A 21,405-nucleotide genomic window follows, 5' to 3' on the forward strand; every position below is an offset into this window, starting at 1 on the left:
TACTTGAAAGTAACTTTCTAAGTTATTCTTCATGCAGAGAAAGGGAAAGTATTCCCCCAGCCATTGGTAAAGATGAAAAGTATGCGGAATAACCCTTCTGCTACTTGTGATCAGTGACTGGAAACCACTGTCTTTCTGCTCTTGTCCAGATAGAAGGGCTTGCCTGGGACAATGGGTGGAGGGGATTGTGGGACTTGTAGTCTCCAAAAAAGACAACACCTGTATCTTCCTTGCTACTTCCAAAGCACCAGGTAGTGTTGAATGGCAAACACTTGAGCAATGCATTTGAACAACACACCAAGCACAAGCCCACTACACTGTCTTCTAGGCAGCCTCTCTGTATGCATGCAAAGCTAATCAGAAAAGCGGTCCTGTTCTGAGGCACCAGGATCTCTTTCCAGCCTCTCATAACCTCCCTTTCTCACCCATCTCTGCAAATCCCCTAGTCCATAATGCTGCATTAAGAAAGAAAGAGACAATGAGGAGCAGTGCACATTATGAAGGTTTTTACTCATTCGTTTTGAATTAAAATCCACCCTGTCCAAAGAACTCAGGATCAAACGAAAATATGTTAAGAAAGCTTCCAGTTACATTGATTAAACCCCTGTCTTGCCCTGTCCTTGGATGGGCACAGCCTCTGTGGGCATTAGTGGGTTACAACACTTCCAGAAAGCAGCTTGACTCAGGCACAGGTGAACTGCCAGAGAAAAGGAAACGGAGAATCAAGGGACAACCCTTGAGAATATCCCTCTTTTGGGCCCTGCTTGGCACACAGGTGGCAACCCTATGGAGAACTTTCTCTCCTTAGGAACAGAAGTAGAAATTAGTCTTGTGAGTATGAGGAGCTGAGTCTGTTCAGAGATCAATACTATTCCTTTGAACAGGGAACCAGCTTATGCAGTATTCATGCTTTTCTAAATCCAAACCTGTCAGTTTCAGTAGATGTATCAATGACCAGATCAGTATAATTGATTCATAACTTTATGCCAGCTAGCTGTTCACATGGGGGCTTTGAAGAAGGCAGATATCAATTTGAAAAATTTGTTACAGCAATGGTTGTCCAGTTAATAATAGTCTCTTTAAAATAAGAATCCAGAAGGGGTTTACTGCCCTGCTTGGTCAGGCCTTAGAGTGTCCATGTTGGGTTGGTTCACTTCAGTATAGACAGCGAGTTCAACTCTGGGAGCAGGAGGATGGGAAGGGGCAAAAGGCATGAAAAAATGTTTCCTTTTTTACCTGAATATAATGGCAAAGTCACCAGTTTGTTAGTTGAACTATCTTGTGTGTTTAAAACTTTTTTTAAAATGTTCTCTTAGGCGAGTCAGGTATTTGCTTGCAGAACGAACAATTTCAATTACATTAATTCTACAGTATATCACATGAGCCATCCTTTCTTTGCTTTTTGTTTGTGAAGAAAACCAAAATAGTCCCCCAAAACAGGCCCAACCTTTTCCCTCACCATGGTGGGAAGATATTAGATGGCCTTAGATAGAAACAGTGCAGACAGATGCCTCTCAGATCTAGTCTCCGATGTGCAATGTGAAAAGGATTCTCCCCAGGAACCGGTCATTATTATAGTCGTTGATGATGCCCTTCCCATTCAGTTGACATTGAACGATCAAGGCAGTGTTCTTTGTCACACCTGTAAAATGCATGGCCACCACTGGCTGTGCATAGGTGCCCTGGAAAAAGAGATGCAGGTTAAAGAAACAGGGAGTTCCAAGGATGCTTTGCAATAGTTCTGGAGTATCAAGCAACAATCTGACATGCTCCTGCCTCCCCCAAAACCATCCTTTCTCTTGCAAAAAAAGGGAGCAAATTGTTTCTGGAAACTTCCAGGAGCAGTGATTCCCTCTCTTAAATAGGTTTCATCTGTGGGGATGCTTTGCTTCCAGGCAAATTGTTAATCTGTGCCACTCCAAATGTTGAGGAAGGACTACATCTGGCATCTATCTGGCTAATCCACCAGGGATTGCTGGGAACAGGAGTTCAACACCAATCTGAAGGAACCACAGGTTCCTCAGTCCTGTATTAAAGTTAGGGCAGTTGGCGGTCCACTGCATCCAAACTCCTGCTTTTTCACTTACGTGTGTGAGTTTGCCATAGTAAGGGAAGTACATGGGATCAAATGTATCACTTGGGTAGAATCTCACTCTGCCAAGAGCATTTTCATCACCTTTCTGTAAATTAAAAAATGGAAGAAGATACTCAGTTAGATCTCCTGCCACATGTTATCTGCTGATAGATGTTGGCTAAGACAAGCATATGGACACTAGTACAGCAAACACAGAAGGTCCCGAGTTCTGTCTCTGATGTCCACCCTTTTGTTAACAAGCAGCAAATGATGGAAAATAGGAGATGTCCATATCTTGTCCAAAACATGGGCCAGGCACATATTAGAAAATTAAGACAATTGGACCATCTAGCCTAGTACTGCCAACACTGGCAAACTTTCTGGGTTTTCAGGCAGGGTCCTTTTTAACTCTTTCTTGGAGATGTCACGGGTTAAATTTGGGAGCTTCTACCTGTAAAGCAGGTATCCTACCAATAGATCCACAGTTCCAAAGGGTCATGAAATTATTCAAAGCTACAAAGATGTGAAAAGGGTTTTTTTTTTAATAGTAAATAATGTTACTAGAGATTTGTTGCAATCTGAGTTTCATACAGCTTATTTCCATCCCACCAACTGCAAAGCAGCTGCACATTATAAAAACAAGCTCCTTCCCCACACCTTAACCCAGAATGCTTAGCATTCCTTTCCTTTTTCAAGACCAAGTAAGCTGTTTTGGGGGGTAGGAGGGCACCCAGTATGTCAGACCCAGTCCCAGGTTTGAGGGGAAAGCCTAAATGGACTTATTTTGCAATGGCAGGTGGCTGTGGGTATCAGAAGCAGCATCACTGCCCAAAACAGCGATACTCCGGGCTAGCAGGGTCACTGTTTACATTTCCCATAATGTCCCAGAGAGTTGCTACTTTTAGATGCATGGTAGGAAATAAAAGGGGGCAAAGATAACATGAGAGAATAGCATGGTGTAGTGGTTTCAACATTGGACTGTGACTCGAGACCAGCATTCGAATTCTGGCTCAGCCATGTAAACCCACTGGGTGACTCTGGGCAAGTCACACTCTCTCAGTCTCAGGTTACAATGGCAAACCCCTCTGATGAAACTTGCCAAGAAAACCCCATGAAAGGGTCACCATAAGACACCCACTGTCTACTGGGAGATGTCCTGCTGCATTTCTGTGTAAATTTAGAACATCAAAAGCTGTCTTGTACCAAGTGGACCATCATTCAGTCTAACCCAGAACTGTCTACACTGAATAGGAACACTTCTCTAGGTTTTCAGCCAGGATCGTCACCAGTCCTATGTGCAGATGCTAGGAATTAAGCTTGGAATCTTCTGCATGTAAAACTCATGCTGTATCTCTTAAAGGTAGGTATTCTTAAAGGTAGGTACCTCTTTATGGGTGTCCACACCACACATGCAACACACATAAATTTGTGTCCTTTTTTTGCTTGTGAGTAAATGAGCATCCCAAGTGAGGCAGAGCAGTTATCTATGAGGACTGGTGCTGATGGCAACTCTGAAGTATATAAATGAAAAAGAAACTGTACCTGCACTTTGCAGCTCACAGTCACTGGAGTCCCATAGCCAGGCTGGTAACCTACAATCTATAGGGGGGAAAGACCTTTTAATTGCGTTTTATTGAGGTGGGGAAAATCCTGAGGGTTACAACAAATTCCATGTCAATGTATAACTTCTAGAAGGCAGGGGGGAAGGAGTACATGAGAATCCAAATCTCCACTACCATACTTTTTGCACTATGGAGAGGTTGAAACAATGTCAGTAGACCCAACCAGAGGCCGCTATTCAAACAGAATGCTGGACTAAATAGGCATTCAGTTTGATCTGCTCTAGTTCTTAATGTTGTTTCCCAAGATCCTGCATTGTGTGCATGGAGCATAATGCTTCACATGTGCAGCTCTGTATTGCTCTCCTTCCCATCAAGTCCAATGAGAATACTGCTATGGCTATGAAACAGCCAGTGGATCGAGAAGAAAAGGACTTAACAGAGGGAGCTGCCTCCTATTCCCATTGCAGCTCTGGAGGCAAAGGAGAAAGAAACAATGATCAAGTGTTGTTTCTTCCCTCTGTCTCCAGAACAGAAGGTCCAGAAGTGTAGCCTGGGCACTGCATCTGCATGCATACAGTATTCCCAGGGCCATTTCTCTGGCCACCATAGGGGTCAAAATAATATGGAAGAAGGAGTTTAAAATTGTCCCAAAATGCCTCCTAAAACCCACATGGGGCCTTTCAATCATGATCCTTGCCCTCCCAGGCTATTTTAGACCCAGGAGAAACCAACAACAACAACAACAATAATAATATAATGATAGACCAAGAAGTGTTCCCATTCTTAAAAAAAACAACCTTGTGTGGGTAACGTGTATTCATTTTATTTACATGTGACCTTTTTCTGTGTACAGAATCCAAGGCAGCTTTGTTTCTAAAATGTCCCTGAAACATGACATAATCCCCAACACTCCCTTAAAGGTATTTGGGGGCAAAAAATGATTTTTTTAAAGGGATGTGGCACGGGTATAACCCTCCAAGGTCTCCTGGGGGACTATTGCATGACAGTTGCCCAGGGCTACTGGATAGCCCATAGCTCCCTCTTTGAAAGAATACATACATGTATGCAGTCCTGAGTTTAAAATGCAAGTGTCTGCATTCCCACCCACCCCCATCCCCTGCAATAATACTGTATTTACCCTGATTCCAAGATACATAACTAACATGAGTAAGTTAACATACGCGGTTCATCTTCAGCAAGATACAAGGCTTTCCTTCAGAGTAGCCAAAAGTATTATCATTTATTCCAGAACAATCCATTAACGTGGATCGCTTGAACTGGCAAGCTTTTTTTGTGCTGCTTTCGTCGCCTTGAATGAAATACTGGCCTGGAGTGCACACAATATTTAAGGATTCTTGAACAAGGTCGTCATAATCTAAAGGGAGAGAGAAAGTTAATGCCCCATGGATTTTTCACTGCAGCACTTTCATTATTGCATTAGTAAGCTATTAGTAAAGATCACATGGTTGGTGTTAGCTGTTCACCCTGTCCTCCTCATAGGAGCCAAATTAAAGTTTGTGCATTGGTTACACACAATGATTCCCAAACTTTGGTCTTCCGGGTCTTTTGGACTTCAACTCTTGGTCAAGCCTTACCTAGCTTGACCAATATTCAGGAATTCTCAGAGCTGAAGTCCAAAACATCTGGAGGACCAAAGTCTGGGATCCACTAGATTAGAGCATTATACTGGGTCTTGGTAGATCTAGGTTCAGTCTCCACTATCTGTATGTACAGTGCTGTGTACATTTACAGCGCCATAGAAATAAACAATAATAAGTGAGTCGCTCTCAGCCTGACCTACTTTGCAGGGCTGTTGTGAGGATGAAGTGGAAAAGAGATGAGCCATGCATGCAGGGTAACCAGATGTCATCACTGCAAAGGAGGACAAGGCACCCCAAAATGTAGAATGTTCAAGAAAAAATGTAGGACATTACAAAATAAAAGCTGAAAATTCTAATATAAATATATATTCCATGCCTCTGGTTTATTTACAGCTATATTATACATACTGTATTTTAGTATGTACTCAATTTTTCTGATGAACTTGCCTTTTTTAAAATGCCTTGTTGGCTATTAATATACTTGCAAAAGTCTGAGCAACAGAACTACTTAAAAGTGTACTTTAATAGCAACAAACCCTAGACTGAATCTACATTTAAATTATTTCTTTCATTCGTCCACCATGATGAAATTAAGGGAAAATAAACTTTTTCAGCATTTGCATTGTGTCCCCATGTGGTCCATTATGGGGCTGGAAGGGATGTCTAATCCAACTCCTGCCACGCAGGCACATCCTTCCACATTTGCCAATTTGACTTTTGCAGACTTGATTATTCATGAATTATATTAATATGTTCTCTCTAGGAATCTCTAGGTCCACCAGCACAACTCTGTAGTCAACTTTAACCAAAAGTCACACTGAAGGACCTAGAGATTCCTAGAGAGAATACTCCATTAGGTCTTTGTTGCTCCTCCATAGAATCATAGAATCATAGAGTTGGAAGAGACTGCAAGGGCCATCTAGTCCAACCCCATTCTGCCGTGCAGGAAATCATAATCAAAGCATCCCCATTGCCAGATGGCCATCCAGCCTCTGTCTGAAGACCTCTAAGGAAGGAGACTCCACTACACTCCAAGGGAGTTTGTTCCACTGTCGAACAGCCCTTACTGTCAGGAAGTTCTTCCTAATGTTGAGGTGGAATCTCTTTTCCTGCAGCTTGCATCCATTGTTCCGGGTCCTGTTCTCTGGAGCAGCAGAAAACAAGCTTGCTCCCTCATCAATATGACATCCCTTCAAATATTTAAACAGGGCTTCTCCAAGCTAAACATTTCCAGTTCCCTAAGGGATGGCTGAAAAGCATCTGGCTATGTGACTATAGTCAGATGTGCAGCAATGATGTCACTTCCCAAGACCCTCCCCCCACCAAAAAAAAAAAAGGTCACAGAGGAAGCCTCTATAACACTTATGAGTTATATACTGGGTCCTCCACAATTGGGTTACAGGCACAGCTCCCCTGTAAAAGTGGAAAAACCGAAAATAAAAACACACTATTTTTTTAACATGAGAAAACACCTCTCTAGGAACCTCTAGGTTCTCCAGAGCAACAATATAGTCAACACCTGCTAGAAGCCCACCATAGAATTGCATTGGAGGATCTACAAATGGCTAGAGAAATGTTCTCCTGAGGAATCTTTAGGTCCTCCAGCACAACTTCCGGTAGATGTTGACCACAGAGTCATGCTGGAGGACCTAGAAACTCCTAGAGGGAATGTATTAATCAAATCCGTGAATAATCAAATCCACAAAAGTCAAAGCCGTAAATGTGGAGGGATGACTGTACTTATATGAATATATGAGCATATGAATGTGAGTATACATTGCCATAGGCTACTCATCTTTCCCCTGTCCTCCACCAGCCACAAAGTGGCCATGTTGTGGGTGGGGAAGATGAAAAATGTGGCTTTTCAAGGTATTTTGGTTACTGTGTAAGGAATTCTGACCTCCACAATGACAAAACAAACAAACAAACAAAAAACTCTCAAGACCAAACTAGGTATATGCCTGCATGAGCTGGATTTAGCACCTGTATGTGCCACTAGCAGGACACCAGCTGGAGAGTCAGAAGGAAGGAAGTGGAACATGGTGCTATGTGTGTACGTGTGTGTGATTCGCTTTTTAAAAACCATTTCAAAGTATCAGACTTGGACAGTGTGTAAGATCTGAAAAAGAAAGCCACCTTTTAAGTACAGCTCCAAGTTGTCAGCATAACTTTGCCACGAACTGGGTTGGGACATGTTGAAGGCAATGTTGAATGCGTTATTCACATATGGTCTAATCATAACTCCTAGAATGGGGAAGAGGGAAGATGGAGAAAGAGGAAGACAGAAAACAGTACTGTGATCTCAGAGGGCACATCACATATATTTATTTGAAATAAATGCATATTCTATTGCTGTCTGCCCCTATCCCTATTTTCTTCAATTTCTTTTGCTGTTTCCCTGGTATCGGTTTTTCACAGTTTGGAAAAGTTTACTTTTTGGACTATAGCTCCCAAATGGCCCAGCTAGCATGTTGTCAATCCCAAGTTAAAGTGTAAGGCATGTTGGAATTGTAGATCTGGAAGAAAGACACCATCAAAGCACTCCTGACAGATGGCCATCCATCCTGTTTGAAAATCTCCAAAGAAGAAGACTCCACCAGACTCTGAGACAGCAGCATATTTTTTACTATTGAATAGGTTCTTACTGTCACAAAGTTCTTTCTAATGTTCAGGTGGAATCTCTTTTCCTGTAGCTTGAATCCATTGCTCTGTGACTTAAGTCTCTGGAGCAGCAGAAAACAGGTTTGCTCCATGCTCAATATGACACCCCTTCAAATACTTAAACAGGGCTATCATATCACCTCTTAACCTTCTCTTCTCCAGGCTAAACATCCCCAGCTCGCTAAGCCACTCATAGAGCATGGTTTCCAGACCTTGATCGGTGTGCAAGTATCACATGCCCTCAAGCCAAGAGACATACATATGGAGGGATTCTATTAGCCATGTCCCTAAAAAGTAACCTTTCCAAATTCTTGGTGCGCTGATCTGTCCTGTTGGTCTTTGCAAAATGTCATCTATACAGATGACACCATCAACGCCACCATTATATGTGAAGGCAGGTGGTAGTTCTGTGCAGGAACGTAAGAACCTACCTTCTGAGTCAGACCAGGATGGGGAAAATGCAGTCTATGGGCTCAAGGCTCTTCTTGAGATGCAGTTTTGCAGCTCCCAAAAACCCACAGGATACCTACCCCCCCCACCCCCCGATCCATTTGCAATAGGCAAATTTTGGGCTCCAAAACTCCTTTTAAATGCCACAAAACGACTGGTTTTGCCCACAAAAACCTCCTGCTCTCCCCCAAGTGACCCTCTCAAAGCACTCAGTACATGAACAATTGACTGAAAATGAAACCAGACGTTCATTTCTTCTCACATCAAGAGCATCCAGAGCAGTTGCCCACCTCAATCTAGACACTGTCAACACTGAATGCCTCTCCAGGGTCTCAGGCAGAGATGTGTGGTATTGCCCAGTGGTCTTCCAACCTGGTACTAACCAGGCCAGATCCTGCTTAGCTTCTGAGCTAAGTACCATCAGAGGACAAAACATGTGGGCTGTTCCCAAGCAAAGGGCCCTGAGCCATGCTGAACCAAGCTCAAGCACTCACCTGGCGGAGCAACTCTGTCTCTGTACTTTGGTGTATAAGGGCTCACGGTGAGCAACATGACGTACAAGCAAAATGAAAACATTCCAGCCAAGAAAGTGTACAAAACGAGATAAAAGAGAAGGATCAAGCCTGCAAGACAAGAGAAGTCGCATCATTTCCAGCTAGTGAGCGTTAAGAATAATTTATACAGACAGACAGACATTCACACACACCGATTTATAACCTGCCCTTCCCTATAGCATGCTCAGGGGGTCTCCATCTCTGCAAATACAAGGCTACTACTCTTCCCTTAGGCAAAACACAGAGAGTCCTGGAACCAAACCCCAGCAGATACCAAGGGCCCACTGTATTAGAGGTTTGGTATGAAATTAAACAGAGGAAGACTTTCTCAGCTACATTGCCCTGATTAACAGATGAGAAGACCCACATGGCACATACAGTGCAATCTTCTCAGCACCCTGTACAGTTGGCCCTCCTTATCCACAGATTTTTTGTCCACGGATTCACGCATCTACGGTTTCAAAATATTCCACAAAATAAAAGTATAAATTCCAAACTGCAAACTTTGATTTTCCATTTTATAGAAGGGACACCATTTTGCTATGCCATTATATTTAATGAGACTTGAGCATCCACGGATTTTGTTATCCATGGGGGATCCTGGAACCAAACCCCAGCGGATAACATTGTAAAATATTGTCTTATTGGCTGTAAAAGTTTTAATTTGCCAATGTATTTGCTTAGCTGTCTTGAGGAAGGTGGGATATAAATATGTTAATGTATAGAGTGTATGAAAATGTTCAGATGTAACATTTTGGAAATGGTTATTCACTTTGCAGAAGCCTGGAATTGGCTGCAGCTGGGACTCAAACCAGCAGGTGATGTCCAAGGTCCCAGTGTGTGCCAGAAGCACATAGCAAGACGTCAATATACTGTGTCATCTTTGCCAGGGGGAAGATATTCCAAGATGCACAGGGAATTGTACAGGAAGGGGTTGAGCTAGATTGCCACATGGCAAATGTGTATATAAGCTCAGATGTCTGTTTGTACATTTTGTGGGTTTGTAGTTGGTGGATGGTGTTGGTGACTGTTCTCGCGTGTGTCTTTGGCAACAAACAAACAGAGTGCCTCTACGGAGATAAGCCAGGCGTCGGTGTGCCTTTCTTCTAGCAGCTGGCATGCTCCGGCAACTAACAGTTGTTTATCTTCAACACCAGGCTTCCAGGTTTACTCTGCGCGCTCACGTTTGCATCAACAGAATAACAACAATAATAATTTAAGGTGTTGGGGGGGAGAATCATTGGCCACACCTTTTAGACAGCAGATCCTACTATTCCTTTCCATTGGCCATGCTGATTGGGGCTAATAGATCTTGCCAGCTAAAACATTAGAAGGGACCAGATCCCACCTCTGGTTTCAGGGTTTTATTTTGTGCTGTTGTTGTTGTGTGCCTTCAAGTCCTTTCTGACTTATGGTGACCCTAAGGCAAACTTATCATGGGGTTTTCTCAGCAAGATCTGCCCTTGCCTTCCTCTGAGGCTGAGCGAGTGAGCCCAAGTCCACCCAGTGGGTTTTCATGGCTGAGCAGGGATTTGAACCAAGGTCTTCAGCGTTCTCATCCAACACTTAAACCCCTACACCTCACTGGCTGTCTATCATGTTTATTTGGTTGTTATTCTTGTTTTTAATGTGGAGCAATTTCAAATTGGACACTGTCCTGAAGTGCAGGTAGGGTCAAAGCCAGAATATTAAATACTGTAAACAAATATATAAATAAATAAACCTCAGTATACCAGCTTGGTCTTGGCCTTTGGACAGCCAGCAAATCTGCATTCGGTCAGCACATCACACTCACTAAACAAACAGCTCTGTGAGTATGTTGGGAAATGTTTGCCCCCACTGTTAACAGGTTTTGTGGAAATATCATGGAAATATATTTTGCTTTTGGTCTGCTTAGCTGGTGGCCTTTAAAAGACAGCAGCACCATTTCTGGAGGGGGAAAAAGAGGCCTCTGATAATACAGTAATGCTACGAAAGCAAAAACTCCACTCAGCCTCTCTCTGTGTGTCTTTCCCAGCAGGGACCCAAACCAATCTTAGGACAGGCTTTGAGAACACAGCTGTGCCTTGTGACCTCCCTGTTCTTGAGGTGTTTATTCTGGGGGAATTTGGAGTTCTGAGAACAAACTGGGCTGTGGTTAAAGCGAGTTAAGTAAGGAGAAAGCAAATTCAACATAGGCCACATGGAGTTGCGGCTTTGGCCAGGGGCCAGCCTGGCGAAGGATGGAGCTTCGCTTTGGACAAGCAAAGAGACAAAGCAACTTGGAAGGAAATATTCTTTCTTACATTTCATGTTTGTTCATTTAAAATGTTTTCATGGCTCACGAGGACAAGCCAACTGGTGCAAACAATTCAGTTCCCTCTGGACTGGAACCATCCCTTCCGCAACTTGATCAGCAAGCTCTCCACCCCACTGAGGTGCATTTGCTCCAGCATTGATGGAGAAATAGAGATCATGTGGGCCCCCCAAGGATCCCCGGCCTGGATCCTAAATGACTTTGGCCATTAGCTCCAGGAAGTGATCAAATGCAGAGGGCAATTTAAGATCTGAGAAGCTGTTGTTGCATGGGTCATCTGAGCTGTGCTCCGTGGGCCATGAAACAGTTCTATTGAGATCAAAGGCTTTCTCAGCTGGCATCCATAGTTTTTTGTGGGCTTTTCAGGCTATGTGACCATGTTCTGGAAGAGTTTATTCCTGAAGTTTCACCAGCAGCTATGGCTGACATCTGAAGATGCCAGCCACAGCTGCTGGTGAAACAGATGCCAGCCACAGCTGCTGGCAAAACACCAGGAATAAACTCTTCCAGAACACAGCCACATAGCCCAAAACCCCCACAAAAAGTATAGTTCTACTGGGATTTACTCCTGAGTAGATATCACACACAGACACACATTTTGCTCTGGCTCCATCCACTGCTGGATGTGTCAAGCTGGAATTCATCACTGGGATGGGAAAATGGTGCCCCATTCCTGGGCTGAGTCAGTGGCAACTGCTGGCTTTTATGTCAGTCAGGCTGTGAATCTGCTCTGTGTTTAAGTACAAAGTATAAAGGAGATTTCTAGGGTGCTCAGCCCTATTCCCCAAATAGCTTTGTCACACTATATAGTTCTATAAACTACACTATAGGCTAAATATTGGAAGGGATTCACTGTCCCATTGACATGGTGTGCACCACAATCCACCACTGACTGTAGCTTATGAGAATGAAATCTGACTCTAAACCATCATTCCCCAATTATCCCCACAAAAGTATGTCAATGTTCGTTATATTTTAGTTGATTCCTCCTCTCAGAATTGTTATGGCCATTAGGATAAACACAGTGAAAACATGAATAGACAGATAGCTGAGAGCCAAATGTTATTAAGTTCCAACACCAAGCTGGGAGGAAGAGAAAGAACTATCTATAGGAATTTAAGCTTTTTCCCCATAAAATCATAGAGGTGGAAGAGACCATAGGGGTTTAAAAATGTGATATTTTATTGTCAATTCATATTTGCATATTATATATGGATGCAAGCTGCCCGAAAAAGAATTAGAAATCATTTTTAGAATAAAGAAAATGTAATGAAGACTCTTTGATTCCATGATTCTATGAAGGAGACATATATGTGGGAACATTACTGTTTTAAGGAACAACACTCCAAAAGAAAATCTACCAGCCAAACGAGAGGCTTGCAATCTTTTTAATCCAGATCTTATTTTGCATGGAATGAATTATTTTGCAGACAGTTCATCATTTCAACATAGAGCCTGCCAATACAAATTACATTCCATTATCCATCATATTGCAGTGTGCAATCCTATGGATTTCTACATGGAACTTAGATTCTAACTTCTAGGGGTTGTGCACACTTTGGGTTTTAAGTCTGTAGCACTTTTGGATCTGCGTTTTCACTCCCATATCCTACATAAGCTCCCCTCTAGCTCTTTTCTCTTCCACTTTGCCATATTTCTACCTGTGACTTCTCTTGCTTCCCCCCCCCCCCGCCCCCCGAATCCCAGCATTCCTCTTAGGCTGCAACTTTTGCCTTGAGCTGCCTCATGGAATCCCTCTGTGCAGATGCCTCACTTCATATCCTGCCTTGAAATCCAAATTTTTCTGCAAAAACTTTGGCGTAACACTGTATTCCCCAAACCCAACAGTAACCAACCCTCAGATGATGTTTTTGTTATTGAAGTGGGCTAACGTCTGTGAAAGCTTACTGCATAATAAATGGATGCAAATGTCCTGCCTTTCACTGTTGGGTCCCTCTGGGGGGATGCCAGTCTGTCAAAAATGCAGGGAGGGGAAGGAAAAACTCAAAGCGGACAAAAGTCCACTTCTGGATTTGAAGGCCCAGTATTTCCAACATTAAACATGGTTGAGGAAAGAGGCTGTGACCTATTTAAAAGTCAAATCTCTAATCTGGATGTTTCCAGGACAGGTAGGATTTTTTTTCTCAGAAAAAGAGTGGTCAGAAGTATCGATGGATGTCTCAAAATTGACCTTAGGGAGGGCATGCACTGTTCCAGGGCTGTACTTTGTATAGCACTAGGCTATAAGGTGCTGCACATCTCTCTGTCATTCAGACCTAAATACAGGTAATGGAAAGAAATGTACATCCTTCCTCTCCGTATCTATATAGATTAGAAAGTCTTTAGAGCAGGGACTGGTAGTCTTGTATTTTGTAAACCAATGGTGGAAAACACTTTTCATTCTGAGGACTAATTTCTATTTCAGAGAATGGAAAGTTGCATTCCAAGGGTAAGCACAGGGCCAAAGGCAAAAAGGTGGCGAGAGTCAAAAGACTAGCATATTTTGACTTAAAGTTCTTACCTACTAGTGACTTAAACCTATGGCAAGGCATTTCAACCTTTTAGAATACAGATAAATGTGGAGGAACTGTACAAAAGTTAGAAAACCACCAAATGATGGTACTATGTGGAAGGGACATGGCCACATGGGAAAGACCAGAGATGTGCAAGAAACCTTTGACTTACCCCAACTTTGAGCTGTCCTGCCCATGCATTGTCTCGTTGCTGGATTCCATAAGAAGGTCTTTATCTTCTTGGCCCTTTCACCCCAGGTTTTCTTGCCCATCGCTCCTCTTTTCTTCTCCCCCTCCTCCTCCTCTTCTGTGAGCTGCTGATTTCTCTCTTCATCTTTATTTTCCTGGAATGACGACAGAAACAACCCCCCACAGGCTCCATACACACGCTGTTTGCTTTTGCATTTGGTTTTGCCCCAACGTCCCTTCCTCAGCTGCAGCAAAATATTCCATCAGCTAAAAATAAATGCCCATGAATTTACTATCTGGAGATATTTGAAATTTCCATTTTTCTCATCATTCTTTACCTCTGGTGTAACAGAAGGCTTCCATGCTCCCTCACACTTGATCCCAGTGGTTTGCAATAGGGTAGTGTCAATTCCTGCTGGGGAGAGGCCCTAGATTACTGGTAAAGGCGAGACTAGATTATCCATTGTGTCACTGGAGCAAATGGTTGTGGGTCCTCAGTGGTAGGGGCCCCTTCCTGCTAGTGATGACACACACACATATACTTCTTATACATCCAGAGATAGCCAATCTAGAAACATCAAAAATCCACCAAACAGTGATATGTTTATTAGGCCAACCAAAATGCACAATATACATGTTGCAAGCTTTCAAAGTTCACCTGATGAAGAAGCCAGTGGAGCTTCGAAAGCTTGCAATACTTCTTATACAGTGATGCTGCCAAGAGCGAATTGGTCCTAGAGAAAAGGAAACTGTAGGTCTCCCCCAATCCACACTTCCTCAACCGTTTAGGAAACTGTTGGCCATATAGCAAAGTCCAATAACATCCCAAATCCACAAAAAAGTGATACCTTTATTCGATAAACCAAAATGCACAAAATATGTGATGCAAACTTTTGAAGCACTACTGACTACTTCATTGGGAAAGGTGTTAAGAATCATACAATAGGGCAAAAATTATAAAATGATGATGTTAGTCCTAGGCTTGAGTTTTCTCAAGGTGTTGCTGGTGTTGTTCTTTGGAGGGATAGCTATGCAAGTGGGCCCCTCCTCCTTCTTGCCATGTGGCACTGGGATCAAAGCATTACAAAATCCAGGAGATAAAATTTGAATTCCATTGGCTCAAATGGCAAAGGGCATTAATGAGGAAAAATACACAAGCTAGAACAGGCTGCAGCAGTTTTGCTTTTTCCTGAAACTGTTAGGAAAGGCAAGATATCACACACACACACACACACACACACACGCTCTCTACTGAATTAACTGAGTAAAAATTGCTTTTGCACTTTTAACTATACTTGCAGTTTGCAGGAACAGAGCTCAGCACCTATAACACCTTTAAAGTTTGGTGCTGACTTTACTGTTCCACTAATACTATCTATAGTACTCCAGGCGGTGGCTGTCTAGCCTCGGTTAGAAATCTTCTAGTAAAGGAAAGTCTACCAGCTTCTAGGACAGTCTGTTCTGCAGTTGGACAGCTTGTATTTCAGGGGCTTTCTCCTAATGTTGTGACAAAATCACCTTTCTTGTAAATTGAACATGCTGCTTTGGATCCTAGAGCAACACAAACCAAATTTGCTCCATCATCTATGTGACACTCCTTCAAATATTTGACCAGGGCTATCATATCACCTCCTCATTTGTCTCTTCTCCAAATGAAACACACCCAGTCTTTTGACTTTTCTTAATTTGGTTTCTACTCCAAGCCCCTCTGAGAAGGCACTCTGGCACAGAGTGTAGAAAGGTTACTTTTTTACTACAGCATCCAGAATCCCCAGATTTATGGCCAATGGCCATGCTGGCTGTCAGATTTTGGGAATTGTAGTCCAAAGCAGTAACTTTTCTAAGCTTACTCTGGCAATAGTACAGCTTGTGCATGAAGTCAGTGTGCCAGATAGACTACAGGCTAGCAAAGCATTTGACCGCAAAGATCATTAAAAACTATGAAGTGCTCGTAAAGAAATGGCAGCACCATTGCATTTGATCAGGAGAGGAGCGTACTGTTAGAATAGAATAAGGAGAAACGGTACGGTTCCCTGTCAGAAAGGGGGTCAGACAAACCTGCATTCTATCAATCCATTAGTTCAACTTGTTTGCAGAAAATATCATGAACAGAACAGGTTTAAACTAAGAGGAAGGAGGAGTGACGACCAGAGGAAGGAATATCAACAATCTGATATGCAGATGATACAATAATACTAGCAGAAAACAGCAAAGACTTAGAACAATTGCTAGGCAAAGTCAAAGAATAAAGTACTGTACCAAGGCAGGCTTACGGCTGAACATTAAAAAAACAAAATAATGATCACGGAGGATTTACATAAATTCAGTCTAGACAATGAGGAAATTGAAATCATCAAAAGATTTGCCATACCTTGGATCAAAAATTGAACAAAACAGAGACAGCAGTCAAGTAATCTGAAGAAGACTAGGACTGGGAAAGGGCAGCTATGAAAGAACTAGATAAGATCCTAAAGTGCAAAGACATAAAACTGAAGACTAAAGTTAGGATCATCCAAGCCATTGTAGTTCCCATCATCCTATTCAGATGCGAGAGCTGGACAGTGAAGAAAGCGGAGAGAAGATCAGTTCATTTGAGAAGTGGTGCTGGAGAGGATACATGGACAGCTAAAAAGAAAAACAAATAGCAGATCAATCCTGAGCTCCCCTTGGAAACCAAGATGACTAAATTGAAGCTGTCATACTTTGACCACATCATGAGAAGACATGACTCATTAGAAAAGACAATAATGCTGGGAAGGGTTGAGGGCAACAGAAAGAAAGACTGCATACTAGATAGATAGACTCAACCAAGGAAGCCATGGCCCTGAGCCTGCAAGGTTTGAGCGGAGCAGTTAAGAACAGGAAATCTTGGAGGTACCTCATTCATGTGGTTGAAGTTGACCTGAATGCGCTCAATAAGAAGACAAAGAAGAACAAGAAGACAACCTGAGGTTCTCCAGATGTTGCTGGCTGCAATTCCTATCAGTCCCAAATAGCCAATGGTGAAGAATTATGGAAGTCAGCTCCAAGAACCTTTGGACAACCACCTGTTGCTGACCCCTGCTTTAAAGCTAGCAGAGGCACGTTCATGACTCCAGTCATCATCATCATCATCATCATAATAATAATAATAATAATAAATATTTATTTGTATCCCACCTCTCCCTTTTTGAGGATCGAGGTGGGTTTGCTTCCTTATCTTCTCACAAGGAAGCCAATAAGGAAGTCAGTCCAGGTGCAGCCAGTGGTTGCCATGTCAGTGTGGTAGTGCATTCGCTTCAGGCTTTAGTAAAAACTTTAAAGGAGCCATGCAAGGTGCTGAACATAGTTGGAAGACAAGGTCCGCCGTTTGAACAGTTCGTCGGAAGTTCAGACCGAAACTGGAAGTTCAGAGCAGATTTATTTCCTCACTGACATGAAAACCACCAGCCACCATTGAGACTGCTCCAGAATTTCCTAAATCCTGGCCAACCTGGGAGCATCTGAGTTTGGAAGTCACTAGTTACAAATAATTAGTGACATGCAATTAATTCCTTTTCTCCAGTAATAAAAGTATAACGAAGTTACATTGTGGTTGTAATTTGGTATGGAATAAAGCTTCTCCTTTTACAATGCAACTGTAACTTAAAATTAATGTTATAGTTATAGGGGGTGTAGCTTCGCTGACTGGTGAAGGTGGATTATAACAAGGTTCAGGTCTTTGAATTGTGTTGTCCTCCATGTTCTCTTGTAGGTTTTAAAGTCATTACAAGGTGGACAGGGAAAGCATATTGTATCACAGCCAGAGGGCTTGTAGCACTCAGATTTTTTCCAAAGGTAAATGGAAAGAACAATACAGACTAAGTATAGTTGCTTTTTTAAAAATTGTAACAACCGTGGTACTTAATTACTTTGGTGGTCTTTGAAAAAGTTAATCCAGTATGTTTTAAAGTAACTTTCCAAGTTGAGGGGCACTGATTGTCTTTATAGCTCCTCTTTTTGTTACAGGAGAGCAGGAGGGAGAGAAAGAGGCACATCCACAATGGGTTGCACTAGCTGCCCTTTGGAATCCCTTCCAACTCTGGAGTCATATGAGTCTAAGTACCAGGTTAGTGGCAAGTTCATCTCATCTGAAGCCCTCTCCAACTTCCAAGAGAAGTTCACTTTTCCAGACAATCCTCCTGGGCTGTACTAGGTTACTTCTGAACACCGAACTTGTCATCAATCAATCAGTCTCCTCTGACTTGATGATGGCGCAAAACCAGGACAACTTGATCCTTCTATGCAAGACTGGCCTGGGAACAGTTCCCTGTCACTTACATAATGCCTTCACATGGGACAATCTGTCCATCAATGGATCATGAGCGAAAGTGTTACATGAGAAGAGAGAAAGTGAAAATTAATAATAGAAACATACTGAAGGCCTTTTCCAGGCAAAGTTATACTTTTTAACAATTGCAGTAGCAGAATAAAGCACGTATTCAACAGTTCAGTCCTAGGTGGGTCTGGAGTGTGGCTTTGGCATGACTTCTGGAGTCTTAGGACGCATGTATCATTTAAACAGCATACCTTCAAAGTGACCCGAAGCAGCTTTATTTTGGCCTGTCTGTAGGGCCCCATGTTACCTCACATGACCTCAACAGTGCCTCTGAATGAAGAGTGTCCTGCATGTCCTCAAATGATGAGCCATCAAAATGGTCAGTTAGGAATATAAGATACATGCATGTGAGGGGAGGGGGTGTCTGGCCTCTGGAATGGTTAGGGAAGAAACCTGGACAAGATGCATCCATTGCCAGACCCCCCCCCCCCCAAATATCAAGCTATATCCAAACCCAAGCTCATTGTGCTCAGGGCACATGGGCCTGTCAGACTTTCAGCCTGTTTGGGTGAAAACAAGCCAAGCCCATCTTCCAAAGGAGAACTATCTCCTGCAACCACAGTAAAACCCATTAACATCCTGGTAAATGGCCCAGTGGAGTGGAATTTCCTTTCTGATGGCAAGCAAGCAAAACTCTTCTAGGTGCAGAATTCAAAGATATAGCCATGTTAGTCTATAGAATCAGTATGTAGGGAGAAAAGTCTTGTAGCACCTTTGAGACTAACCGCAATAAAGAAGTTGGCAGCATGAACTTTTGTAGACTTCTGTCTACTTCCTCAGATGTAGACAGAAGTTGGAGAAATGGTTTTAAATGGTTTTTAAATTTCTCCATATGACCTTTAAATTTCACACACACACTACATTTCAGGGATTACCACGAGATGTTACATTAGGCAACATGGACCTAGTGCTTAATTTATGCACAAATTATGTAAGTAAGTGTTTAACACATGAGATTAGGTGGGTTGTCTAAATATGTTTTTAAAAATCTGATAAAATAAGAAAGTACATATTTGCAGATAATACTAGGGGGAGATCTTAAGCCCAAATTGTTTCAGGGCCTCAACACATCGCCACTAAATCCTGCATGATGGACCCACACCAAAAACATTGCCTTGCAATGTCTTTGTGCCAGTTTAGACATGATCTTTGCCACATCAACCCTGCTAAAAATAAAGCAGCACCCCTTTCTCATGGTGGCATTCCATGTGGAACTGGTAACATTTGAATGTTCTTCACCCAGAATTCAGAAAAGTCCATGTTTTAATTATTACTCCCTGAATCCTATAGCCAGCATTGCTTGGCTGGATGAGGGTTCCTGGGAGGCATAATCCAAGAAAAGTTCCCACCACCATTACCAGCTCTGGTGGTCCTAGTCCTAGTCACATGCAACACAAATACAAAAGCACCAACATGGCCTGAAAACAATGCCATCTTGACTGTGGAACTGGTCCTAGCACCAGTATGGGATCGAGAAGCACTATAGAAACCATTTTGAACTCATAGAGTTGTAAATACATATGGCAATTGTTAGAAAATCACCCCAGTGGAACACTTTTTCAGTGGGGCATTTGTTTGGTTCACACCACCTGCTTTTGAAGCTGTAATAGACGAATTAATTATGGGCATCAGTGGACCAATTAATGCTTTTGGTCCTCCCCCCCCCCCCCGGGTGATAGTTGATTTTGTGGTATTCTTCTACTTCTGATAACTGGAAAGTCCAACTTTGCATTCTGCATCACCATACTTTTCCAAATTGTTCATTCACCCTTGGTGACAAGAGTGGCAAAGCCTTCCACTCTTCCTACTGAGAGTAAAGATGAGAGCTTGGAAATATTATATTTTGGACTGAAAATCCCAGAATTCTTTAACCAAGCCATGCTGGTTGAGAGATTCTGAGAGTTGTAGTCCAAACCTTTTTTCCAGTAAGTACAATTCCATATATTTACAAAGAAACTATATTTACTGTCATAAAGCAACCCCCAGCTGAAAATGTTGTGCTGAAGCAGACTAGCAAATGGAGTCCCTCCACAACCCACCCCAAATAAAGGGGTATAACCCCTAGCGCCAGTCGAGTTATTTTGGCACTGGAGGCAAAAATTTCCCTGAACATTTTGCAACAATAGCAGAGTATTCAGGTAACTATGTTTGAGGTGTACTTTTATGATGTCCAGAATCAGTTGCTCCAGGCAGCTGCCTTGCTCTGTCTAATGGTAGAACCAGTCCTGTCTTGGGCATGAACGTGGGTCAACCCGCCCTGACTTCATCCCTTGCGTACCATAAGAGGGAACCTACTTACCGACTTTTGGTGATAGCTCCCACTCTGGTCCTTGGCACCTCCCAATCTGGCATTCACTTCCATGGCTTTATGCAAAATGGAGGGAAGGGGAGGGAAATGCAATCATTAATACGACAGGAAATGTCTCTTTCCCCAGTGGCACAACAAGCCACTCTCTCTCCTCCACTTTTGTACACTAATCCTGGAGAGCTGCGCTGAACCCTCTACTTGGAAATCATCCAACGATTTCAACAATATTCTATTTTTCCTATGGAAAGCAGATTCAACCATAAAAGCAAACAGAAAGGGCTGAGACCTCTTTTGGGAGCTTCACTGCTACACCCAGGTGACAACTGTTACTTTTTCGACGTTGCAGAGAAGAGGGAGCGTGTAGACAGGATGTCAATAAATAGATTGCTTTCATCGGGTAGCTGAGATCATGCAAAAGGATTCCAGTCAAGAATGAAGGCTCTTCTCCGCAACAGCCATTAAGATGCACAAAATAGTCTAGTGAATGAAGAACCGAGAGACGAGGATCTGTCTGGCAAGGGAACCACTATTGTATCTCCTGTGGGAGACTGGAGGTCAGTTTATGGAACATTATAAAGGAGCTGGACCCTAAATGAGAGGATGGGCTCTATGTGTCATTATGTTGCTGTCAGTCATGGAGGGGCCCCTTGTAGAAACACTTCCAGAATCTCTTTAGCAGTCACAGAGTTGCTATATTTATCACTTTGCATTCAGACTAGGCCAGGGATGGGATGCTGCAGGGTCAGTTTCCCAACCATCTCAGATTCCACAGACCATCTGAAAGGTCCTTGGAAAAGAGCCAGGACTGACAGAACAAATCCAAGGTTGAGCAACACAGCT

General features: G+C 42.7%; 1 protein-coding gene across 2 annotated transcripts; it reads right to left on the minus strand.

The window, feature by feature from the left end:
• Positions 1-491: 491 nt before the first annotated feature.
• On the minus strand, positions 492-21,181 carry LOC149308935 (protein ATP1B4-like). Of its 2 annotated transcripts, XM_089536733.1 has the most exons (9): positions 20,852-21,179; positions 20,557-20,621; positions 13,884-14,055; positions 8,843-8,971; positions 7,374-7,481; positions 4,818-5,011; positions 3,617-3,673; positions 2,088-2,180; positions 492-1,682 (listed from the first exon to the last, which is right to left on the minus strand). In XM_089536733.1, the coding sequence occupies exons 2-9, from the start codon at positions 20,617-20,619 to the stop codon at positions 1,521-1,523; spliced, it is 978 nt and encodes a 325-aa protein (XP_089392859.1). In that variant the 5' UTR covers positions 20,620-20,621; positions 20,852-21,179; the 3' UTR covers positions 492-1,520. The 2 variants fall into 2 exon arrangements, with proteins under 2 accessions (XP_089392859.1, XP_089392860.1); XM_089536734.1 differs by lacking the exon at positions 8,843-8,971 and having other exon boundaries at positions 20,852-21,181.
• Positions 21,182-21,405: the final 224 nt, after the last annotated feature.

This window comes from Sceloporus occidentalis, unplaced genomic scaffold (assembly GCF_023333645.1).
Source record: "Sceloporus occidentalis isolate IW3139 unplaced genomic scaffold, rSceOcc1.0.p SCAF_8, whole genome shotgun sequence".
Classification (NCBI taxonomy): domain Eukaryota; kingdom Metazoa; phylum Chordata; class Lepidosauria; order Squamata; family Phrynosomatidae; genus Sceloporus; species Sceloporus occidentalis.

Excerpts from the sequence above, each read along its gene's own strand:
- LOC149308935 (XM_089536733.1), bottom strand. The coding sequence starts at position 20,619 with ATGGAAGTGAATGCCAGATTGGGAGGTGCCAAGGACCAGAGTGGGAGC. Across the intron at positions 5,012-7,373 it reads CTTGGAGCTGTACTTAAAAG|ATTATGACGACCTTGTTCAA; the intron begins GTGGCTTTCTTT and ends CTCTCCCTTTAG. Across the intron at positions 1,683-2,087 it reads ACTATGGCAAACTCACACAC|GGCACCTATGCACAGCCAGT; the intron begins GTAAGTGAAAAA and ends CTCTTTTTCCAG.